This window comes from Manduca sexta, chromosome 25, assembly GCF_014839805.1.
Source record: "Manduca sexta isolate Smith_Timp_Sample1 chromosome 25, JHU_Msex_v1.0, whole genome shotgun sequence".
In the NCBI taxonomy this organism is placed as follows: Eukaryota; Metazoa; Arthropoda; class Insecta; order Lepidoptera; family Sphingidae; genus Manduca; species Manduca sexta.
This window is the reverse complement of record NC_051139.1, coordinates 12,347,193-12,358,193: the sequence shown is the minus strand read 5'-3', so window position 1 is coordinate 12,358,193 and position 11,001 is coordinate 12,347,193. Positions and strand designations below refer to the sequence as shown.

The 11,001-nt window shown below is 34.2% G+C and overlaps 2 protein-coding genes across 6 annotated transcripts; one reads left to right on the top strand and one right to left on the bottom strand.

Moving 5' to 3' along the window:
- Positions 1-457: 457 nt before the first annotated feature.
- LOC119190629 lies at positions 458-3,054 on the bottom strand. 3 transcript variants are annotated; one of them, XM_037442936.1, is made up of 3 exons: positions 2,922-3,039; positions 2,003-2,146; positions 458-625 (listed from the first exon to the last, which is right to left on the bottom strand). In XM_037442936.1, exons 1-3 carry the CDS (start codon positions 3,009-3,011, stop codon positions 473-475), a joined length of 387 nt encoding a protein of 128 aa, XP_037298833.1. In that variant the 5' UTR covers positions 3,012-3,039; the 3' UTR covers positions 458-472. The 3 variants fall into 3 exon arrangements, 1 of the variants encoding a protein (XP_037298833.1); XR_005113035.1 differs by having other exon boundaries at positions 580-625; positions 3,026-3,054; XR_005113034.1 differs by lacking the exon at positions 2,922-3,039 and adding an exon at positions 2,572-2,822 and having other exon boundaries at positions 580-625.
- A 1,966-nt stretch (positions 3,055-5,020) lies between these two features.
- Positions 5,021-8,982, top strand: LOC115443793 (lipoyltransferase 1, mitochondrial). Of its 3 annotated transcripts, none has more exons than XM_030169358.2 (5): positions 5,021-5,231; positions 5,599-6,481; positions 6,630-6,737; positions 7,176-7,389; positions 7,598-8,982. In XM_030169358.2, the coding sequence occupies exons 2-5, from the start codon at positions 5,942-5,944 to the stop codon at positions 7,990-7,992; spliced, it is 1,257 nt and encodes a 418-aa protein (XP_030025218.1). In that variant the 5' UTR covers positions 5,021-5,231; positions 5,599-5,941; the 3' UTR covers positions 7,993-8,982. The 3 variants fall into 3 exon arrangements, with proteins under 3 accessions (XP_030025218.1, XP_030025217.1, XP_030025219.1); XM_030169357.2 differs by having other exon boundaries at positions 5,102-5,248; XM_030169359.2 differs by lacking the exon at positions 5,021-5,231 and having other exon boundaries at positions 5,285-6,481; positions 7,188-7,389.
- Positions 8,983-11,001: the final 2,019 nt, after the last annotated feature.

The following is an 11,001-nucleotide window of genomic DNA, read 5'->3' as shown; positions in this document are numbered from 1 at the left end:
ACTATCAGTGTATGAACCATATTTTTGGTGGCTGACTAAATGTTTAATGTTCCCAACATTTTGTCATCATCATCAGAACAATTAGTGTATAAAGATTTACCGGTAGTAATGTTGTTAATCAACAAGGTTTAAAAGCCGATACAAAGTGAGTACAATTAGGATTTGTACTAAAATTACCATGTGCCCTTATTTGACCAAAAAGTTTTCTATCGGATCTTGATTAAGACGTCTAAGACTTAAAAATTTAACACCATCAATTCTCAGCAGATCTGACCACAAATGTTTTATTGTTTTTATATTATGTTCAAAATGCTTCAGTGATAAAGGCTTCCTTTCCCTTTCATTGGAAGCGTCAAAGCGCATTGAAGCTAGCTTTTCACAGCATCATTCCAATGTGCTCGAATATATGAAAGAGCATGTTTTAACTTATTCCCATAATGACCAAGACCATTTAAACTATCAAAGAAATTATTTATAAAAGAAGAATTTCTGCTGTGAACAAACCATTTCCAATGTCTTTATTTAAACTTATGTAATCATGATCCTTGAGAGATAGCAGAGACTTCATCTGGATTTCTAGTGATGTAGCCACTTGCCGGCTAAAAACTTGGGCTGCAAATTTGACCTGAAATGTTAATAATATAAATAATATATTTGTAAATTAATAAATGAACGATTTTAATCATGGTATGTTTATTTAATCTGTTATGAGCTTAAAGATATTTAATTAAATGGCCCAAAGAAATTTATATTCTGGCCAATACTTTCACAAGAATACGGCAATTTAACATATTATATTAAGGTTTTTTTATGAGTATTGTACATTATGCCAATTTCAAGTTGGGGAAAGTGGTTAATTTAATCACAGAATACGATTTATTGGATACATGTAATGAAAAGGATCAGTAATGATGATATGATTTTATTTCCTGATGATAGTACGGTAATATTCTCTGAGAAACTCAGTCATTACTAGAGGCTAGAGTAAATAAGGCATTAGAGGACATTGTAAATTGGCTTACAGAAAACCATTTATAAATTACTTTAAAAGAAAACATCTTATTTTTTCAAGAATAGGTCAGCAACTAAATTGCTTTCTATAAATTATCACTTACAGGCAGAAGCCATACGATTTTTAGGGCTCCAGGTGTACTGCAACTTAAAACTGGAAGGAACTTAAGGAAAAATTCTTACATTAACTAGTTTATTTATATACGAAATTTCAATATTTGTAAAAAGAAACCTACATATATTATGTACACTAAATATTATAGCAAACGAAATAAAAATGCCACCTAACAATACAGCTCTATTAGATAAGAGCGTTATCTGCATGGGTCCAAGATTATAGTATAATAAATTACAAGTTGTATTGTAAACATAGAAAACATAGATATATTTAAACTTAAATTAAAAACCTTTTTAATTGATAAGACATATTATTATATAAGAGAATATTTACAGGAATAATTTTATGTATTATATTCCAAAAAAGTAATATGAAGAATTATAGGTCTATAATGTTTTTTTATTGTTATAGCAAAAATTCGTAATTTTCAAAAGTTATTGGGAAAGTAATTTACAGACTAACTGCTCATTACTCATATTTCGAAAAACATAAATTATTCTGTGCTGATCTAAAAGGTTTTCATAAGCACAGTTCTATTCATATGGCATTATTTGACCTGTCATCAACTGTTATGGCAGCTGTCGATAAAATAAATCCAGTCCAGGAGGTTTTTATAATATTAATTTGTAGGTGATAAACTCCTATGCCTACAGTTGATGCATTATTCTTTGAAGCAGCACAATAAATATGATGCCAGTTAGGCCAATTAGAGTTTGCATAAGGGTCATTTTTAATAATGTCAATATTGAAAAGTATATTAGAGCAATTATCAAAGTACAATAATCATGCTTAAATAAGGGGAGAATTTCAATCTTTTATTAATCAGTCAAGACTTGTAAACAAACTATGATAGAACAATGTATATTTATTTACCTTCATTTTGTCATATGAAGTTGGATTTATGTGCTTCTCAGTAAGTTTGGTGCTTCTTGCTCTGCCACCAAAACCATCCACTTTATAAAGTCTCTCAATATACTCCCACTTTGCCCTTTGGTTGCCAATGAGTAGGATTTTTGTCTGAAAATTATTGCGAAAACATTTCAATAAATGAGGTACATCATAGATATGGTACAATTGGTTTGGGCCGATTTATAACAGATGTCATTGGTATATTTGTTACTACGTAGGAGTTCAGCATTAGAATCTGATATTAATGACTTAATAGCAGCAATGCTATTCAGTAATGCTACTAGTGGGTTCAATTTCTAATATCAAATCTCGGTTTGTGACTTTATATTCATCTCTGTATTTCCTAAGTTTACTAAAGGAATCGCATTAGGTGTTAATCTTAGATTCTGTTTTATATGTTCGGGAATAAAATGTTTATGACAAAACGAATGTTTTCGCTTTTAGTAGGAAGATAATTTTGTAGAAATGGACATAACCTTAACCACTCTTCCTTAATTTTTTATTTGTGAACGGCACACTATAATATTTAATACCTCGGCCTCGAGTACTGCACCCAGGAACAGAGCACTTATAAACCATTATATTATCAAATAAACCAAACTATACGAAGAAAACAATTACACGTTTAAACTGGTAAACACTAAATGATTGCTTTTATAATATATTGTTTACAAAAACATTCACACACAATAAAGCACTATAATTAGATAATAAATAGATGAAAACCGCCTTCAAATCCAAATAGCGAATTGCAACGGAAAATTCAATTTCAAAGCAGCGGTTAAAGGTTAACCACAATAAAATGGCGCTACGCGTCGTTTCAAAATCCGAGATTAGAGACGCTTATTTGCGATCGAATGACAGCTTATACTATAATACACACACTAATAAAGGACGTTGTGTAGAAGGAGACATTTAAGGAACGATTCATTAAATGTATGGAAAAATCGTGAAAAGTGAGATAGCTGCTCATCGCTATTGTGTTACTTTTTTTCGCCGAGTTAAACGGGTCTGGCCTGCAAAATGCTCTAACCAAATTTCAATAGCTTACTAAACGTCAAAACTCATATGTCAATCTATAATTTAGGGTTGCACGCATCTAAGTCATATTCGATTATTATATGATTCAAGTCTACATAAATTTATAAACTAAATTCAATAAGATCTTCAAGCAAAAAGAACTAAAATTGAAAAGATAGTGAATAGGAAGTTTTGTGCCAGACTTATCGGGATTGCAGTTTGAATCCAAAATCTCTAAAACTGATTTCCACGATATGGGATCTACCTATACAAATTATTAATGATGTGCCTTATGATTTCTTATATGAGGCGCTGTGGTTGTTTTCGTGACTTTTCCTAGATAAAAAGTATATTAATTCGGGAAATAAATTATCTATTTGCAACATTTCAACTTATAATATTTTGGTAGTCCAACTATTTAGTTGTTGTAATGTAACTGTTGCGACTTTGAAGTCCTAGTGAAATCGGCACGATGCGACGTCACGGGTTTACAATTTTCCACAACGTAAGTAAGAATAAAAACTGATGTAACAATTTAAAACTTGCAGCATATTACTGCGGGTTAATTTCTTTGAAATATTTTTAGTTAGATAGGGTCTATTATTTATCAACCCAATCATGTTTTTAATCGATAACAATTGTACGCATAATCGACACTATCGTCTATTATTAACACGGACAACCTTGGCTCAACCATTGGGTTCAACTGAGGGGCTCAACCTCAGAACAAGAACAAGCATAGAAGGAATCTAAATTACCCTCATATACTTATCCTATTTTTTCAAATAGGCCAAATCCGTTGAAAAGTGCGAGACAAATATTATGTTGCTAAGGTCGGCTTGCGTACACTTTAAAATAATCAAATGGTTACCTTTGGTCCTCTTTATGATGCCGAATTAAAAAGCAAATAAAATGTCAAATGTTCCAACTTGCCAATCTCAAAACAATGTCACAAACGCGCCCACACAATTTAGTTACGTTATACTTCAGCGCGTGCTTTTCAAAAGTGGCTACATGTTGAGTAATATTTTTATTGTTAATTTTAATAAATACACAGTGCTGTTTAAGTAAAATATAGCCCTAGGAACAAGCAATGGCCTGCGTTATTGTGGGGTGTAAATCTTATTCTTCTCGTAAAAAATGAAACTGAAATCATCAGCATCCATCGGTGAGTAAACAAAACCTAATATATTTGCTTATACCCTGTACATAAGTGCAAAAAGTGTTATTAATTATACTTTATTATGCTGTAGTCATATTATAATCTGCTGTTGGCCATTCGATCCAGTTATTATTAAGTAATTTTGTCATTGTTCTGAGCCCAAAACACTTTACTTTGGCAGCTATCAGGGGCTCAGGTAAATTTAATTGGATATAACTCACGTAGTAGGCACATTATTGGATCCGAATTTATTTAAATACATCAATCAGAAACGGATCAGGAAAATATCGGAATGTGAATGAAAAAATATAGAATTATATGGGATACTGAGCGCTTTTGATTTTCGAATCTGAATACTATATCTGAATTCAGGCACCAATGCTTGTCATTGTTCTGAGCACCAAACTAATAATTTATTGACATCTACATTACAAAAAAAGTGTAATGATCACAGTACATAAAGATTATATTATTTTGCAGAAATAATATGATGTACCTATAATTTTTTTTTATGCTCCGAATTGTCCCAATTAAGACCTTTCATACACTACCTATGTGTAAATTACAGTGCTCTATTTTGTTTGTCGTGATTTAAGATATTATTCGAGGGTCATCAGTGACGTAATTGAATTGAAGTACTCACTCATGCTATACTCTCCTTTTACTATACATTTCCACATATATTATAATTCTCTTTGGCTATACATTTCACGCCATCGAGAGAAATGTATATAAGTAAAGAAAAGATGAATGTGACTTTTCGATTTTGAAATTAACATCTCGAAATTTCAAATTGTTTTTTGTGTTGTAATGTCTGGGACAAATGTACTACCTCCTCTGAATCATTCGTAGCACGAATTGTCACAAGTTGATAATGTTACAATGACATACCTAATTTTTAGAATAAAAACGTAGTTTACATAATAATAATTAAAATAGGTATAGTTTTACATGATGTGACGTATTGAATAAATTAGGATAAACTTTTGTATTATGTCTTATCTTAAAGATGTAAGTAAAGGCAGACGGTAAGTGCCCAGTTTTGTCTGATTAGAAGCAATGTCTTATCATAAATGAGAATTAAATACAAATCATGATAAAGCTGCGCGTGGTTCCTTCGTGTTTCTTATCAGCTACTTTGTTTTCTTGTGTCGAAGTGAACTTCGAATGCCCTCGCTTGACCTCCTGCTTCCTCGGGCCGCTTATCGTTATCGGAACGAATAAAACGAGACGACTGAATATATTTCGTTTAATTAATCGGTAACCGCGCAGCTAGCTAGTAGCTCTTGTAATTTCTTTTCATTTGTTTGTTGTGAAGTTTGCTAAGTCCACATAAAGTTTTCTCGTGGAAAGTTAAATCAGTGTTTAACTGTTTAAGTGATTTTCACGTTGATCCTGCATCCAAGAGGAGGAATGCCAAGTGACTGTGGTGACTGTTTGGGTATTCGTTATCGAATTAGCACCCTGCACCAAACCTGGAAGTGGCTGCATCAGACCATCGCTCTTCACGAGTATCTCATCTCCCTCTCTGCGGCTGACACTGATGCCTCGCGGGGCCACACATTAGTTCACTAATAAGAACTTTCTGAACACTCATTAGACTTATTTAGCGTTAGCAATTAAAGTTAAGTGATTTACGCTTAAAAGAACTGATATCTCAAAGTTCATACAAAAAAGTATCCGTTTGCTATATATAGTTATATTACTAATAAATTTACAACATGGCCCAGGCAATGATGAAGAAGGTTGTCGCCAGCAGTGCTTGTTTAGTGGTAGCTCTTACAAGAAGAGTGAGCTCCAGGAGCCTTGCCACCACTAGTGTGGTCTCGGCAAAGAAAGACCGTGAGCTGCCACCAGAGGGGGAGGTTACAAAATCGGTCTTTATGTCTCAATCTACTGACATTTACACCAATCTGGCTCTTGAGGACTGGATGTACCGCAATATGGATTTCTCTAACCATCATGTCATGATGGTGTGGCGTAATGAGCCTTGCGTTGTGATTGGAAGACATCAGAATCCATGGTTGGAAGCTAATGTTCCCTTGCTATCTGAAAAGGATATTGCTTTAGCTCGCCGCAACAGTGGAGGTGGCACTGTCTACCATGACCGTGGCAATTTAAATGTTACTTTCTTCACACCACGTGAGAGATATGACAGAAAGTACAACTTGGAGCTAATCAAGAGAGCCCTGTTCAGAGAATTTGGTGTCAAATCAGTCATAAACGAACGCCAGGATATTGTTGTCAGAGATAAATATAAGGTAATATTAACTAATGATTGATACTTTATTTTTTCAATTTTAATATCAATAAGCATACATTTATTCTTTGTTTGTAATTCTTAGATTCACATGTTTATATTATCTGTAGCACAAAAAAATAAATTCAATGTTTGTCTTTATTGATTAGGTATCTGGGACAGCTGCTAAATTGGGTCGCCTTACTGGCTATCATCATTGCACGCTTCTAGTCAACGCCAACAAGGCACATCTCAGCAAGGCTCTTGCAAAACGGGAGGTAAGTTTAAGACTTATATGTTATCATTTTGTGGAACTGTTCATTGTGAGACATTATAAAATAGGTGTATTATCAAGTATACTATACATGTTATATGTTGAGCCTGTTAATGCTGTTCATTGTGTGATTTAATATGTCTGTACTGTATACAATGTTTTATTTAGATAATGTTTGTATCATAATTATAAATTAGATAAACTTCTCCACAAGTTATCTAGCCTTCATAATTAACAATTATTTAAACTGTAGTTGTTTAACTGCTATATATATTATTAAATATTCACATACCTACTTAACTTTTCTACTTTTCCTGTTTATACTAATGTAGCATTGTCAAGTAATTTTATCTCTTGGGTGTTTGTGACTTTTTTGTTTTAAAAACTAATGTATATTCTCCCCCCGTCGATCTTTAAGTTAAGGACATTTAATTTTATTTAGCATGGCATACAGACTAACGCGACTGCCTCGACGCGGTCGGAGGTGGCCAACCTCGCCGAGCTGAACAACCGGCTCTCGGTGGAGAGTCTGCAGACCGCGCTCGGCTACGAGTATCTCCGCACGCCCGCCTTGCACCTGGAAGATGGTGGTCAGAACCTGATCTCAAAACAACGCGGCTTCCAGTTCGTGAACCCCACAGACGATTGGTTTCCAGGTAAAATGACTCACAGTATGGCCCCATTTCAAATGTGCCTTTGTTTTGCCACAACTGGAAATGAATAATACAATTTCACAGCAGTGATTCAAAACTCGACCCCAACCTCAATTTACGTATTCAAATCCTGATTACTGACCTTCCATTACTTGCATTACTGCAAATGGTCAAGATAATCGCATGATTCATATGATTAACTTTTTGACAGGCCTTGCAGAGTTGCGAAATGAGCTCCAGAGTTGGGACTGGTGTTATGGTAGGACACCGGCTTTCACCGTCAGCCGCTCGTTCCCGGTGCCTGTGGAGTTGCTCGCCCCGTCCAAAGTGTACTCCTCTACGCAGGAGCTCGTCATCAGCATGAATGTGGAGAAAGGCCTGATCGACGACGTGACCCTGAACATTCCCCCAGGCTTGGTGGAGTCGGGCTTCCACGGCGAGGCGTCAGTCATCACGCATCTCAAAGGAAAGAAGTTCACCTCTGAGGCGCTCAGCGCGTTACAAGAAGCGATGTTGACGCGCCGCGTCGCCGGCGACGTCAAACAACTGGACGATAAGGAACAATTCGTCGCGAAATGTTTCGATCAAGTTGTTAATACTATGTAAGGGTATGTTTTATTGTGCAAGTAATTTAGATACTATATGTGTATATGTTATACTATAGGGATCGTTGTTATGGCATTGTAAAAATACTTATAAATATACTATTATCACTTGGTCATTAATGTAAGCTTGAAGTCGCCATTTAGGTTGACGTTGATAGTAATTATCTTGTAAATATTCCGCTATTATTACAAAAAATATATATTTTTTATGTTCAACATATAATTTGCTTATTTGTACTTATTCGTTCTCTTCCTGTGTTTACTAACATTCTCAATGGTTTCTAGGGGTATTCCTTGTTATTAATAATTTTCAATCTGCTTTATTATTTTATCTATGTGTTTTTAGTTTAGTGTTATATTTATAATGATCTCGGGCATTTAGTGTAACAATATACATAATTACATGGTCATTAACACAATAATTATTCTAATAATGGCTAAATATTCAAACATCTGATAATTGCGTTTAATGTTACGCTAAATGATTGGGATTGTAACACGCGAATCGCACCTTCGTGACGAACGCTACAAGAATGCATCATATCATTTGTTTTAATTAATTAAATTATAATTTTATAATTGAATTAATGTATCCACGTTTTAATACTTAAACAATATTTTACGTAGCTGTGTACTGTAACATTTAGTTTGATTCTGGAGGCGGCGACTTCGTAACACTCGTGAAGAAATGTCAGTTTTGTGATGAAATCGCTGCCTGTGGAAAAAGAGACCATGTATTGTTATAGTTTGTTTTTAAATATTTTACCCTAGACCATTTCATAACCCGCTGACCTTCGTTTTCGTGAGATCAGTTCTAAACGGGGACTTTTTTGTATGAAATGGATTATTATACTTAGGTATTATTAAGTTTTATTTAGTCATATAAAGTTATTGTAAAAGCCATGTTATGTTTTTAAGTAAGTTGATGTAAAAATTGTTTATATTATCAATGTCAATTGAGATGTAATACATTTTTTAAATTTTACTGTAATGCATTTGTTTCATTTATTTTATTTCTAAATGAACTCTACACTGAGTGGGAACCATTTGCCTAATAGGGTAGCAGCCCTTGATAGGCAGTATTTGGTAAGGAATTATTTCCTGTGATCTTGTTTTCTTCCGACCCATACGAGCCAAATGAGCCTGTAAATACAATTAATACTAATCAGAATACTGCATGGGCGTCCCAGCCCGTGTGCCGACGTATACGGTAATGGTTAGATTGTTAGCTCACTACGACTACGCGCATCTATAATTGATGTGTCATCTGCTCCCAGTGACCGTCCTGTCGAGGTTCGTAACCCCTTAGTGGGTTGCCCTCACCATAGTCGCTTAATTTCCAAGGGTTGCGAGCGCCTACAGCGTTTACCCAAAAGTCCGATGTGTTTGTATACACCGGTCCTTGCCACGCTAACAAAATAAGTAGAGTAAAAGTATGAATCGTAGGTACTGCCAAGAGCACATGTAATGCGAGTCTTATCTCTTTAGAGCTTGTTATACGAAGTGTACAAAGTTCAGTGTGTAAAGCTCTATGAGATCTTTTTGAATCTCCAGGGAGTTTGCTTTGGTTGGCAGTTCCTTCCTCTGCCCTCCCCTTTGTGAAGGCTTTGTCATCCTGTATAACAAACTTTTTAAACCACTTTACAACACTCTACAAGTCACTTTTGTAGCTGATGGTACTTATTAGGTTTTTTTGTCCTTTACCCACCCTTATTTCACTTTCATGTGTAGTCTGCGGAACACTTTTTCAAGCAAGCAAGCTTTTTTCGACATCAGCGCCTGCTTGTGACTAACCTTATTTGAGATGTGTAGTCGGGCGTAATCGTTTTAGAAAATTGTTAAAATTTTATATCTGACCTGGAAATCGAACCCAGGACTTTTGCACTTCATTGTTCGTAGATATGCCTGTGCCTAACAAAGACGCTGGCTACATATTTGTTTATGATTTAAAGGTTTTTTTTTTAAATAAAGATATGGTCTCCAATTCAGCGACATCGAAATTACTTCAACAGTTACTTGGTTCGCATGGCTGTAGAACAAAATCTGATTTAAATAATTATGTTCATTGCAGTATAATATGTATCTCGTCCTTGATCAAGTTAAATCTTAGCTTTTTTACTTTTCGATGTATTCCTTGACCGCTTTATAATTAGCTCAACATTCAAAGATCGTCCTCCTGTCTTTGCTAGCTTATTGGTTTATAATGTCTTTAAGAATTAAACCATTTATGTTGTGAAAAAAAAATTGTAGAGCGCGACTCTACGAGCTCCTGAATCCTATAAGGTTGTGATTTGCAATTTAATAATGTTTTACATTGTATGCTCTGAGATTTTATTTTTAAAAAGGTAGCGATTCAAAGTTCATCATCAAAAATCTTTAGCCAAATATCGCATTTTCACCTTTCAGATTCTATTAATTATTTTATTGCCTACTATTACATAAAAGTGTAGGTAATTAGGCCAAAGGTGTGCACATAAACATTCACAAAAGAGCAAAAAAGTGATAACGTAAGTTATGTAAAGGCAATCAATAATAATATTATTTTATTAATAACAAGCTCTTCCTCGCGGCCCCGCTCTACCCACGGAATTACTTATTCCCAAATAAAAGTAACACTATGTAGGTAGTTACGAGATATAATGTACTTATGACATACCCGTGTTCTAAATACATTTTATCTTTTACTAGTCCAGGATATGTGCCAAGTCCAAATTCAATTTAATAGATTCAAAACAAATGTACGTACTTGAGTAAATTAATCCTAGAGAGGTAACCATTGACCCAATAGGGTGGGATATTCATTAATTATGAATGTATTTGCGTTCATTTTATTATTTGTCATCCTTTAGAAATAAGAAAAGATACTTAAGTGGTAAAGAAATTATATATACGATCTTTACTTTACTTATTTTTTATGAACAAAATAATTTTATTCTTTTGTTTTCAGTAGGTAAATAGGTAGGTATATTAGAAACATATTTCATTTTATAAATAACTTTATATTTTTGTT